General features: G+C 41.3%; 1 protein-coding gene across 5 annotated transcripts in view; it reads left to right on the top strand.

Moving 5' to 3' along the window:
- The window catches only part of UTRN (utrophin), a 565,558-nt gene that overhangs the window by 431,727 nt on the left and 119,377 nt on the right, over window positions 1-14,454 (top strand). For all 5 annotated transcript variants that reach the window (XM_054021668.1, XM_054021666.1, XM_054021667.1 and 2 more), the window contains 4 exons: window positions 6,467-6,735; window positions 8,668-8,814; window positions 10,226-10,304; window positions 13,603-13,663. In XM_054021668.1, the coding sequence (XP_053877643.1) occupies window positions 6,467-6,735; window positions 8,668-8,814; window positions 10,226-10,304; window positions 13,603-13,663 (556 nt within the window). The remainder of the gene's footprint in view (window positions 1-6,466; window positions 6,736-8,667; window positions 8,815-10,225; window positions 10,305-13,602; window positions 13,664-14,454) is intronic.

The following is a 14,454-nucleotide window of genomic DNA, read 5'->3' as shown; positions in this document are numbered from 1 at the left end:
ATGATCTGCACAAATCCTGTTATCCCAAACACACTGGTTTAGATAAAAACAATAAAACAAGTTTATTAACTACAAAGTAATAGATTTTAAGTAAATACAAGTAATGAAGCATAAAAGTCAGAAATAGTTACAAGAAAAATAAATTTAATACACAACTAGTGCCTAACTTAACAAACTATGTTAAATTCAATGCAAAGTTTTTCTCACCACAAGTTCTTAACAGGATTACTGGCCAAACTTTTTAGGCCAGGACCCATAAGATTGGCCATACTGGGTCAGACCAATGGTCTATTTAGCCCATTCATAGTGTCCTGTTTGCCAACAGTGGCCAATGCTAGGTGCTTCAGAGGAATGAATAGAACAGGCAATCAAGCAATCCGTCCAGTACCTGTGTAATGGCAGTGCCCTCCCTCTGCTGCAGTGATTAGATGGATAGAGAGACACAGGAGGAAGAGGGGCTCTTGTGGCGTCTCCTTTTTACAGTCCTCCTTCTCCTTTGAGAGGCATTTCCAGATGAGATTCAGGAGACAAAAAGTCTGCGTGGACAGGAACCCCATGCTGTTTCTTTGCTAAAATGCAAATTCTCGCCCACACCCCCTTTCCTGCCAAAGAATGGCCCATTGACCTTGTTTAGACCTGGCTGAGGCGTCAGCTTGCCCTTTGTCTGAGGAACTGGTTTGGCCACTCCCCAGAATTGGAAAATGTTTAAGTAACACCACACAGTGAAATCTTATAACTTTTACATTTAATGTTACCACACATAATTTACCAAGATGATAATGGTCAGAAAATTATAGTTTTCAAATGATACCTCACAAGGGATACTTTGTACAAACATTATTACAATAGTGTACAAGGGATGAATACAGGGGTACAGTCTGTCACACCCTTTCTGTTAAAAAATTTACATCTTCTTTCCAGTCTACATATTAGCCTTTGGCTCCGCTGTTGTGCATGTTCTGTTAAATTTTTTTAGCTCACTTCCTTGTTTGGTTTACATAGTCAGCAATAAAATTTCTTGCAAGCTGCTTTGCAGTTTCCAACAAGGCTTTGTCATGGCATTTTATTAAAAAAAAAATCATGGGAAAACGGGTTTTCATGAAACGTAAAGTACTTCTGCCTTCAGCTGTCATCAAATAGACTCTGATGGTATTTCCATTCTTGTGTGTACCAAAAGAAGAAGGGCAGGGGCTCACAATAAATAAGTTTTTCAAACTTCACACAATGGGCTAATAGCAATTCTTTTTTTAATTTAAACCAGGTCCTTCCATCCACACTTACCCGTAGTTAAGGATGTCTGATTTTCTCAGCTAAAATATGAATAGTACAAACCTGAATATTTTTACAAGTTCCTTTTGTTAATTATCCCCAGCAAGGTTGCAGTGTTAGAGACCAGGGGTTAACAAACTGATTAGTATTCACCTTCATTAGAAGCATATTAATAGCATATATTTTTGCCATCACGATAATATACTTTTGACTATAACATTGTCCTCCAAAGAAGGAAAAACTTGTTCCCTTTGTTTCTTTTTTACAGCTGGCTGATTGATAAGCCAAGTCAGTTATAAAGATAGTTTTTAATGGCTACCCACCACTAGATGGAAGGTTATTTGACTCATTTGATCTCTTCCAATAAAAATGCTGCTTTCATCTTTTTTCATTAATGTCATTCTTATATTTATAGACAACATTCACTTTTAATAGTTAAAACTGCATAAATGAAATATTCCTAAAATGCTGCTGCTTTTCTGTACATAGAAATGAGTGTAATACCATTTAGCTTATTTTTATGTGCATGCAACATAAGAACGGCCGTACCGGGTCAGACCAAAGGTCCATCTAGCCCAGTATCCTGTCTACCAACAGTGGCCAAGGCCAGGTGCCCCAGAGGGAGTGGACCTAACAGGCAATGATCAAGTGATCTCTCTCCTGCCATCCATCTCCACCCTCTGACAAACAGAGGCTAGGAACACCATTCCTTACCCATCCTGGCTAATAGCCATTAATGGACTTAACCACCATGAATTTATCCAGTTCTCTTTTAAACGCTGTTATAGTCCTAGCCTTCGCAACCTCCTCAGGTAAGGAGTTCCACAAGTTGGCTGTGCGCTGCGTGAAGAAGAACTTCCTTGTATTTGTTTTAAACCTGCTGCCTATTAATTTCATTTGATGACCCCTAGTTCTTGTATTATGGGAATAAGTAAATAACTTTTCCTTATCTATTTTCTCCACATCACTCATGATTTTATATACCTCTATCATATCCCCCCCCTTAGTCTCCTCTTTTCCAAGCTGAAGAGTCCTAGCCTCTTTAATCTTTCCTCATGGGACCCATTCCAAACCCCTAATCATTTTAGTTGCCCTTTTCTGAACCTTTTCTAGTGCCAGTATATCTTTTTTGAGATGAGGAGACCACATCTGTACACAGTATTCGAGATGAGGGCGTACCATCGATTTATATAAGGGCAATAATATATTCTCAGTCTTATTCTCTGTCCCCTTTTTAATGTTCCCTAACATCCTCTTTGCTTTTTTGACTGCCTCTGCACACTGCGTGGATGACTCCAAGATCTTTTTCCTGACTTGTTGTAGCTAAATTAGCTCCCATCATATTGTATGTATAGTGTGTGTGTGTGTGTGTGTGTGTGTTGGTTTATGCACCATAAGTTTCTTCTGCTGTTCCAAGTATTTCTGTGTCTGCAGAAATTGTGTGTGTGTAAGGGGGGGGGAGGTGTCTCTTGCATGAAAGAGGAGCCCTCTGGGAGTTACTGTATTTGTTTCAGTCACTGTGACAGCAACATTCCCTCATAAGAAATAGGCTGGATGAAGCTGTTTCCAGAGCTCATTGAAGCCACTCTGAGTGCCAAAAGGTCTTGCTTGAGTGTGAAATGGAGCTTTCCCTTCTGTTTACAAGATGAGTGGACTCTCGGTCCCTGTTCTAGAAAATGAGAGCCATTGCTCAGTCCCAAGTCTGGAACTCCTGTATGTCAGCACATCATGCTGCTAGTAGACCACCATTCTTCTTTGAGTGATTTCTCATGTGTATTCCACAATAGGTGTATGTGCTCGCCATGTGCACTGGTGCCAGAAGTTTTCCCCCTAGCAATACCCGTAGGGGAGCGCCCTAGCAACCCCGGGAGTGGCGCCTCCATGGCACGGTATAAGGGGCGCTGCGTGCTCCCCCCACCCTCAGTTCCTTTTTCTGCCAGTGAAGGTGCTTCGGAACTGCTCTGCTCCAGCTTTGCTGTAGCTCGTTCCCAAAACTGCTTGGCGTTCAGTGTATGGTACCTGTAGTTAGTTAGTTGAATTAGTTTAGTTTAGCTAGAGCGCCCGGGCTGGGACATGCCCCGTGCCCTGGATTTTAAGTTGTGCGACACTTGTAGGCGATCTATGCCAGTGAGTGATCCACACGCGGACCGTTTACGCTGCTTGGGGGAAACACATCTCAGCAATCACTGCAAGATTTGCAAGTCGTTTAAGCCTCGGATCAAGAGAGAAAGGGACATTAGGCTCAGGGCTATTCTGAGGGAGTTGGCGCTGACCCCGGCTCCAGCGCACCGCTCCAAGTCGGCACTGGGCACCGCAGTGTCAGTGCACGGTGACCCTTCGGCACAATGGACTAATCAGCGCCGCTCCCTGTCCACGAGGCACGTCAAAAAGGCTAGGAAGAAGCCTTCTTAGCCACGGCACCAGAGTATACCTGTTGGGCCATCATCGATCCCCACCGGCCCCTAGGCCTCTGACTCAAGTCCAGCGGAGTAGCCAGGCCCATTCGTAGCAGGCCTCCCCAGATGTCCAGATGCCCTTCACACTGGAGGCCCTGCTGGCGGCCCGGGATGTTATGTCCATGCCGGTACCAGGAGCACCGCCGATGTTGGCCCCGCACTCCAGAGGCAAGTCGCCGCTGGGATCTCTGCGGCACTTCACCTCATGGCATGGCTCAAGGGTTAGGTAGGGAGGAAAGGACATGCTCGGAAGGGGTTCAGCGTGTCCTCCTAGAAAGCAGGCGGCCCTCCATGCGTCAAGCCTACTTGGCAAAGTGGTCTAGATTTTTCAGATGGGCGGATGAGCGGGGCGGTTCCCTGGTGGCTACTCCGATCCAGCTTATTCTGGACTACCTCCTTCACCTTATAGCCCAGGGCCTGGTGCCCTCATCAATCAAGGTGTACCTGGCAGCCATATCGGCCTTTCATCTGCCGATGCAGGGCCACACGGTATTCTCCCATGCTATGGCTGGCCGATTCCTTAAGGGGTTGGATCATCTCTTCCCGTATGTTAGGCCCCCAGTCCCGCAGTGGGACCTAAACCTGGTGTTGGCCCATCTCACAGGGCCCCCGTTTGAACTGCTAGCCCTGTGCCCCTGGTAACACCTCTCGTGGAAGGTGGCCTTCCTGGTTGTGATCGCATCGGCTAGGTGGGTCTCGGAACTCAGGACCCTGACCTCCGAGCCCTCGTACATGGTGTTTCATAAAGATAAGGTCCAGCTCTGCCCGCATCCTTCGTTCCTCCCAAAGGTGGTCTCCGCCTATCACATGGGTCAGCGGGTCCTCTGCCCAAAGCCCCATGTGTCCAGTGAGGAGCACACCCTAGATGTGAGACAGGTTCTGGCTTGTTACCTGGAATGGACTAAGCTGTTCAGAAAGTCCTCGCAACTGTTCATTGCCTCAGCCAAGGGCATGAAAGGTCAGCCGATCTCCAGTCAACGGCTCTCCAACAGGATCCCCTCGTGCATCTGTACCTGTTATGACATGGCAGGAATCCCTCCGTCACCGATTGTGAAGGCGCACTCGACTAGGGCGCAGGCTTCGTCGGCTGCCTTTTTGGCCCATGTCCCCATTCATGACATTTGTAGGGCTGCCACATGGTCTTCAGTTCACACGTTCACCTCACATTATGCGATCCTCTCTCAGACCAGAGAGGACGCCGGGGGGAATAGCTCAGTGGTTTGAGCATTGGCCCACTAAACCCAGGCTTGTGAGCTCAATCCTTGAGGGGGCCGTTTAGGGATTTGGGGCAAAAATCTGTCTGGGGATTGGTCCTACTTTGAGCAGGGGGTTGGACTAGATGACCTCCTGAGGTCCCTTCCAACCCTGAGATTCTATGATTTGGTAGGGCCATTCTCCATCCCAAGAATTTGTGAACTCCTTCCCATCTCCAACAGGTATAGCTTGGAATCACCTGTTGTAGAATACACATGAGCAATCACTTGAAGAAGAAAAGATAGTTACCTTTTCCGTAACTGGTGTTCTTCGAGATGTTTTGCACATCCTTCCCCTCTGTCGGAGTTGTCTGGCAAGAAGGAACTGAGGGTGGGGGGAGCGCGCAGCACCCCATATACCACGCCATGGAGGTGCCACTCCAGGGGTCGCTAAGGGGAAAAACGTCCGGCACCGGTGCATGTGGCGAGCACGCACACCTATTATGGAATAGACCTGAGCAACACATCTCGAAGAACACCAGTTATGGAAAAGGTTACTGTCTTATCAGGCTCCCACCAATTGTTTAAAACAAGGAAGAGATCCGGCAGAGTGAAACTTTAGACAGTGTGTTTGTAAGTTACAGTAATGTCAAATAATGCTATGCATGCTCAGGTCTTGACTCTAAGTGGGATTTAAACAAAAACTTCCAGACATAATCAGTGTCATCATCCATTTTATCTCCTTAAGACTAAGGCACCCATCCTTGCCATATTTATCCTACCTTCATCTTTGTTTGCTCAGTTGTAACATCTCTCCATTGACATAAATGGGATTTTTCTGGGGATCCCGGGTGCAATTTTCAAAGCTGCTTAAGGGATTTTGACATACAGCATTGAAATTAATGAGGAATGTGCATCTAAATCTCAACTCTGTCATTTTGGTTAGCAATCCTGGTTTTGTTTTTGTTTTTGTTGTGCAGTTCTAGCTTTGCAGTACTCCACTTATATGACTGTTTAAGTGGGGCATTAACATTAAAATCGCTATTGCGGAGCTGCAGAAATATTTAAGGTGTGGTACTGAGAAAACGTGATTCACTTTAATGTGAATTAAAGAGAGGTAAAAGAGAGAAAAAAAATGTGGGTTGGGGCAGAGGTTCATGAACTGGGAAAGTGAGGTGGCACACCTTGCAGATTACTCTTGCAGATTCCAGAGGTACCACAAACACCAATAGCCAGTCCTAGGCTCTTGCTTTTTGTAATGCATGGAAATGAGGATGAATTTCTTAGCAATTATCCTAGCCATGTTGTTCTTTAAGAATAAAGTTTTGTTTTTCATTTTTTTAACATGGACTTTTCTTGTTGATTTATTTAAAGAAAAATCTGCTGAGTTATGATGAGCTCTGAATTGGCTGGACGACTTATCAGATAGAGTCTTATTGAATGTGCTCCTCGTACAGAATTAAATCTGTTCAACCAAAAATGAACAGCAACTTTTAAAAACAAACAAACAAAAAAACCCTAAACCCTGAAACCACCTTTTCACTGCAGAGTTGACCCCAGAGGAGAAAGCACAGAGAATTGCCAAAGCTATGCGCAAGCAGTCTTCAGAGGTGAAAGAGAAATGGGAGAGCCTGAATACCAGTGCCAACAACTGGCAGAAGCAAGTAGACAAAGCGTTAGAGAAACTGAAAGACTTGCAGTGTGCCATGGACGACCTTGATGCTGACTTGAAAGAGGCTGAGAATGTGCGAAATGGCTGGAAACCAGTAGGAGATTTACTGATTGACTCATTGCAGGAACACATTGAGAAAACTACAGTAAGCATGACATTCTTTCTGAATATAACAACTGTTTTTAGCAGTGTAGTGACATACTGCCCCCCCCCCCCCCCCCGAGCCAGAACCTTTCCCTACTATAGGGAAAGGCTCCAGCAGTAAAGAGAGGCTCTGGCAGTGGGTTGGTAGCAGGGAAACGCTCCGGCAGCTCCTCACGGCTAAAGCCCTTCCTCGCTGCCTCCCCTCTGCCAGAGTCTTTTCTTACTGCAGTGAAAGGCTCTAGTAGCGGGGAGCTGTCGAAGCCTTTCCTTGCTGTCTCCTCCTGCCAGATCCTTTCATTGCCGCATGTAGCTACATGCTGCAGTGTGGACGCAGGTTGCTTTTCACTAGTTACGCATACCCTTCATGCCGCCTACAGGCCTTGTAGTTAAGTTTGCTCCAGGGCATTTCCTATCAACACAATTATTAAACTTCAAGGAAATTGCTAATTAAGGCAACATCTATAATTGTCACTAACTTCATTTTATATTCCTTAGTACCCAAATGATGTCATACCCAGAAACACTGACTCCTCAGGTCCACAGCAAAATCTCTTTCAGTTCCAACATACAAGCATGCACAATACACACTGATCAAAGCCATGCTCAAATGCATAGGTTTACCTCTGACCTTAGCATGTAAAGTTACTCATGAAAAGATCAACCGTCTTGGATTGTAAACATTTGCAAGAAAGATTCCATCTTTATATATATTGCAAATAGTTATATGCATGTATGGTACTATGTAAGTAGTATATCTGACTGCTTCACTTAACTGATGTTCATACATAAATGAGTAGGGCTTTACACCTCCGTCCTCTGAAGTTTTGCTCAGTCTATTCAGGTTCAATGGAACCTAAAAAGTTTGAGTCAAACATAGTCAAAGCTGATTTATATCCAGACCGCAGTTGATTTAAGAGTAATGCATACATTCCTCCCCCTTTCCCATTTTAGTATAGACAGTAAACCAAGCTCTTGCATGCTGCAGGGAATAGCTCTTTGTTCTTGTGTTAAGAAACGGTTTGTCATATCTTGATGTCATTTCTGCAAAGGAGGGTAAAGCAAAGTCTATTAAATTTTCATTGCTGTGGAAAGCAGAAAGATCTGCTAGAGTTGTGGGGGAGTGTTGGCAGCCCACAAACCAAAATTTCCCTTCTTGCCAGTAGATGTCTCCTGTGAATGGGACTGATTAGCGATAGTTTCAAGGAAGGTAGGGAATAGTTGGATTGTCCAAAAAAAAAAAAAAAAAACGTAACTTTTTTTTTATAACTAAAACTTTTACTTTTTAATGTTTATTTAGTTTTGTTTGATTCAGAAAACCTCTTTCTTCTTTTTTAATCATAATAGTTTTAACTGTACAGTCAGAATCCCATAAAGTATTCTATTCCTTTTCCTTGGAAGATGCATTGCCTCATGTTTGCTAATTCAGTAACGAGGTATTTGAATAAAGATTTTGCCAGCAGCTTTTGATCAGGGAACAATAGTCAGCCTTATTCAATAAATTTGGTTTAAGAATCCTTAATGTGAACCAGTATTACTAAAACTCACTGTAGAATATTGCAGTATTGGATGAAATCCACCCCTGTACAGAATGACCACACAAGCCCTATGCACCCCTAAAAACATATTTAAGGCCTATTTTGATAGCTTAAGTGGGATGTAAGTAGGCTTTATATGGGCCCTGTGTACAGAAGTGGATTTAAAGTCAAATAATACAACTGGGTAGAATCCTTTACTGTCAAAAACTATATTTAAGTAAATAGGCTTCCCTCCATAGAGAATGCTGATTACCTCCTTTGTATGCTCTTGTTTAGCATATCTATACTGCCGTGTCAGTGTCAACCAAATGTAACTGTTTTTTGTTTGGCATGTAAGCTTTCATTCTGTTCTGTAAGATGGTGGTCAAGCCAAGTGTGTGTGTTCTTTTTCCTATCAGGCTTTCAGAGAAGAGATTGCACCAATCAACTTGAAAGTTAAAACAGTGAATGATTTATCTAGTCAGCTGTCTCCACTTGACCTTCATCCATCTTTAAAGATGTCTCGCCAGCTGGATGACCTTAATATGCGCTGGAAACTTTTACAGGTATGCCCTCCTCCTTTCCCTGAAGGAGGAAGTGCTTCAGCAGTAATCTTCTTTTTCTCTTACAAAACAAATTATTACTATTTTTCCCTTATTGCTCTCTTGACTCTGTTACCATAGTGGCAAAAAGCAATGAAAGGAGCTGTCTTTCCTTTACTGTCTTGACTGATAGCCTCCCTTTTCTGCTCTCTCAGCAGTTCACTCACTCAAGGGACTGTGTTAATCTTTACAGACTAGATCTTATTTTCGTTTCACCTATGTGATAGCAATATTTGTACCAATTTGTAAGCACTGAAATAACTCCATAAATCATAGTTATTGAAATATTTGAAAGTGTAAACATATATTTCTGCTGTGTTGCCACCTGTATAGAAGTTGATTTTTTTTTTAAATGTCCAATTTCCATAGGGAATTTTTCATGAATAATGTGAATACTGGTAGGTCTGGGACCATGGGGTGGGGGGAAGGAAGTGAAGGTTTAGGAGCAGAAAACATGCTTGAGGGGTCTGGAGTGGATTCATATGGCTTATATTTGACTAGTGCTTCAGTGTATCTTATTTAGTTGATTTACAGTTTCATGCTGAATGAAATAATGAGGATTCTTAATTTATTTATCAGTTTACCAATCTTTTCATTTCCCTCCCCCTCTGAACCACTATCTTTTATGGTATTTTTTTTGTCAATCCACTTCTATTAATTTTGATTTCCCCAAGTCTCAGACTCTCTCTCTCCTGCCACACACAGAAGGAATTGCGGAAATCAAAATGTTTTGAAAGGGGGGAAAAAATATGTCTCCTTTATCTTTGTTGCAAGAACCTGCCGAGTTTGGATGTAAGCTGCCGGGCTACTAGGCTCAAAACAAGCTGGGAGGCAAAGTTATTAACATTTCTGAAGCGTCCCTCCTTGTCTCTCAAAATGTAATTTGGTGTTGGAATGATTTTCTACCTTAAAGAGAATTAGCTAAGCAGCCAAGCCCCTGCTGCACATGCTTAGTGCAGTTTAATTAGTAAACCAGAAGGAAGTCTGGTCATCCTGTCAACCAGTGAAGCAGCATGCTCCACAATGGTCCCATCTTGTAAAGGCAGCTGTAAGATTGATACGATCAAAGTGAGGCCTGCTGACTACACACAGTTGGACAAGAGAAATGGGGAGAAACAAAACAGAAATTTCAAGGAACAACTTTAGTCACCATGAAACTTCTGTTGTTCATTATTGATCTGCATTGCTTATACAAGTGCAACATTAGCTTGAATTGAAAAAGAAAAACAGTGGGTGTAAATGAACTGAGAGTAAATAAATGTAGAAGATACATGAAGTTTATTTGGAATTGAATGCAAACCAATGTTTTTATTGTGACTCCAGCTTTAGAAAACAAATAAGAAACCTTGTTGTTGTTTTTTTGTTTTGTGTATAGGTATCTGTAGAGGATCGCCTTAAACTGCTACAGGAAGCACACCAGGATTTTGGCCCTGAATCTCAACATTTTCTCTCCAGTAAGTGCTAGTAATAAATTGATAAATTTGAGACAGTAGCCTTCTCTCCAGTCACCTCTCACATAACGATACCCTTAACTGACCCATAACATCAGGAAGTTTCTCTTCCTTGTAATTAACTACATCGTTCTTTCAGCTGGGTTGATTCCCTCTTCTTCCTCATTCTTCTTCATTTCACTTCATCACTCTATAGTATTCCATCCTCGTGGATCACCTAGGCGTCTCCATGCACAATGTTTCTACTCCTACCTAGCTATGGGATTTTCAGATCCATGGCTGACATTTGACCCATTATAGAAACATAATGGAACTGTGGAATAAAGATCCATGTTCAGTTTCTGAATCTTTCTCTCACCCACTAGCACCCCCAAAGTTCAAGTATGTTCAGATACAAGGTGTTAATTCAGGCCTGTCTCTAGTTTTTAGATGAACACTGCAATAATAATCATAGCTCTTTGTCATGTATTCTCCTCGGGTGCTTTGAGATGGGTGGATGGTGTCATATAAATGACTTAACTCTTATATTCCACTTTTGATTCCATAGATCTCTATGTATTGTATGCATAATGCTCAGAGCATCTTGCCAGCTGACAAGCCAAATACCCTAAAATAATTTCAAAAGCCCTGGATATCTAGTGTTCCCTTTTCAGGAAATGTAACAGCCATATTCTCATTTCAAACCCACAAGTATGTTCAAAATAAAGAGCCTGGTGAAAGAGGTGCAGCATCATACATTCAATTCAAAAATACAGGTCATACATAGTACAAAGTTTTTTAGAGCAATTCCTCCAAAATGGGACCTATTTGCAGACCAGCTGGAACCTCTGAGTCCCGCCAGTTACTTCAACAGTGACCCTGAGAACAGAGCCACTTACTGCTTTTTTTGCACAAATAAGTAAATAAAATGCATCAATAGTATCGGGGAACGCCTGGGAAACTTGAGGGCTCTGTTTAGTCTTAGAATTAGTACAGCTGAAGAAGCATCTTCATGCTGCCTTACCAGCATGTCTCAGCTTTGTTCTTGAGGAACGTCCCTTACGGGGGATTGGCAGTCAATCCTGAAACACTAGTCACTCCTATTCTACAAAGAACAACTGGGCACAGAGGACAGCTTGAAGCAATGTCAATCGATTGCCACAACCCATGCTCCAGCTCTTTCCTGATCTATTTCTGTCATCCCACCAACATTTTACTAGAGGGAAGACAGCTGCAATCTAATTGCATCCTTTCTCAACTTGGAAACCTTGGGCTCCTTACAGCTTACCCTCATGTTGGCAAAGTTTAGCCATCCCTAATGTAGATGGATACAAAATAATCCAACCTCAGAATATTTTATAATCCGTAATTCCTCTAAAAGAAACCCATGCTACTGTCTCAAAGCTTTCAGAAATACTAGCTTGATTTTTTGCTAATTTTAATTTATTTTACATGTCCACATTCCACAACTCTGCAGTTCATCTTTTGTATTCTTAGAAGAATAGATTAATGTCAATCAGTTGTTATCTTCATATGCTCTGTCTCTCAGCCTGCTGTACTCTTCAACCAAAGCCTTCAGCCCCCCTCTTCTATGCCTCCCTCAACTGCATCCAACCTTTTATTAATATCTGCAGTATTCATACTGGGTGCCAGAATCAATAATTACTCTGTTCATCTTCCATGCACAAATAACGATTTTTTTAAAGAAGAATTTCATCTTTGCACAGGTTCATGCAGCACAGAAAATGGACAATGTTTTTATTGATGGTTCTAAATAAGTTCGTTATCACTTGATCCACAGAAATTAGAGATAGTCTTGATAACATAATAATAGATTTATCTACGTGCCAGTGCAGAATATCTGCAATCACTCATAACTAATAAGTCAAATCTGAGCAAAATTCAGAGGGAGCTAATCTTCTCAGTTAGGTAATATCATTCAAATAATAGTACCACAGAAACCAATGGCAATGGCTAACACTATTAGGAAATGAAGGTCTGAAAGCAGCATATTTCTAAAATTGTCTGCTATCTTGGCCCATCCGTGGATTTCACTCTTTCTCTAAAATACAAGCCCTACTATTCTCTTTGTTTCAAATAAAATGATTGTTTGGTCATGGAACTTTTTTTCTTACAAATTAGCAACACTTATTAAAATATGGATACCTTTTTTCTCCTTGAAGGGTGGCACAACATTTTTGCTTAATTCTTTCAATACCATATAAAAATGTAGACCTTTTTTCATAAATTCATATCTTTTTTTCCCCAAAGTACTAATCTGTTGTTTAGTAAATTAATTTATTAACTCTGTACAATGTGGACAGAATTTTCATCGCACTTGCCTAGATGTTTAAATATGGCGTTTGATGCCTAACTTTCGGGGTCTAACTGGCTTGTGTGTTGAATATAAATTCGTCTCATGGTGCTGGTTAATTATTCCTGCTTATTCTTTCAAGAACAAATATCATTTGCTTCCACAGTGAATATGATGAAGCGAATTTCCTATACAGTAGAAACTGTTTAATCAAACACCAGTTTGGTTATGTCCTCTGGGGAGCTATAAAACATGTGGCATTGGAAGGTATAGAATATGTATACAGGGATGCCCAGCATGTGGCCACTTCAAAGATAATCTGTCAGATATCCTCTTCACTCTTCATCTAAAGATTTCTTGTGTCTCCTGAGATTTTTAGATAAACAGAGTTGTACTGTATTGTAAGTTTTGCATCTCTTGTGTGGATGTGTTATAGGGCAACCTGACTTTACAGATTATCTTTTTTGCTGTCAGATTTACATACATTTTGCATGTACTACTAGCTCCAGGAGCATGGGAATGGGGTCTAATTAATCAATATTAATTTGGATTGCAAATAGGAGCTGAGGAAAATAACTAATAGTGTGGTTATTATTTTTATTTTTCATTATATTATAGTGTATTGATTATGGTAGTGGAGGCCCATATTACCAAAGCTTAAATTGCTTGTATTTTCTGGAACCCATTGCCGGAGATAGGAAAAACTTTGTCCTTACCCCCTTAGCCTGCCTCTGAGTGGATGGCTTACTAAGCTACAATTTATTATCCTTCTTTGAAATGGAATTACCATATTTGTTTATTTTATTTCTTGCTTGGCATCAAATAGATGGATAACACCACCCTGATATAGTACCATGGTTTTCTCCAGCTGAATTACTGAAAGCCTGACTGGAAAATTAGAGCTGTTTCCAATTAATTTATTATAAGGGGTTTAATTGTAAAAAGGAATCTTGTTTTTAAGACAGGTGCTGTCTAATCACCACCTCCTGTGTTTTTTTCCCCCCCCAGCTTCAGTTCAGCTTCCGTGGCAGCGATCTGTTTCACATAACAAAGTGCCCTATTACATCAAGTAAGTTGGCCTTGATTCTCATTTAGCTGCACTAAAGAAAAGAAAGCAAAGGGTTTTGTGAGCTACGCCTGATACGTACTTAATGTTACAATATTAGTAGAAATGTTACCAGCATACTCACTGCTTAGTCTATCATGCTATATGTGTTATACATTTTTTTCTACAATATGAGCACTCGTTTATGAATATATACAAATCATCCAGCATAGAAGCTCTGATTCAGCAAGGTTATTTAAGCACATGAGTAGTGCCATTTAAGCCAATAGGGCTACTCATGTGCTTAAAGTTAGGCACATATTTAAGAACCTTGTTCATTCAAAGCCTAACCCATAGGAAAAAAACAAACAGATTGTTTTTCTGTAAAAGCCTGAATACATTGTATATCAACTCTCAATCATTTAATGACAAAGTCCATAGTTGAGAAGCATTTTTGTAGTGACTAATTTTTACAAAGAAAAAGTAAATGGTTTACAGTTGAAAATCTGTTGTTTTTCTTTTTGTTCAGAGCTCCTGTATGCATAGCCATCTGGCTGATCCTTCTGCTTTTCCTGTTCTCCTAATTTTTTTTCTTTGCTTTTGAAATGCTGACCTGGCATAAAATTAATCATTTGCTGAATAAATTGTAAATAATGGAAATCGTGCTTTGTGGAGATATTCAGTGTGTTCTGAAGGAAAAAATCATCCACAATCACTACCTGTATCAGTTTTCTTATATAATTATGTTTATAAACCTGTACTTTCTCCCTTACATTAGAAGGACAAAGATCACAGCTCTATCAGGAAACCAGCAG

The sequence above is a fragment of the Malaclemys terrapin genome, chromosome 3 (genome assembly GCF_027887155.1).
Source record: "Malaclemys terrapin pileata isolate rMalTer1 chromosome 3, rMalTer1.hap1, whole genome shotgun sequence".
Taxonomy (NCBI): Eukaryota; Metazoa; Chordata; order Testudines; family Emydidae; genus Malaclemys; species Malaclemys terrapin.
The sequence above is the reverse complement of the archived record's forward strand: the minus strand, read 5'-3'. Positions and strand labels throughout refer to the sequence as shown.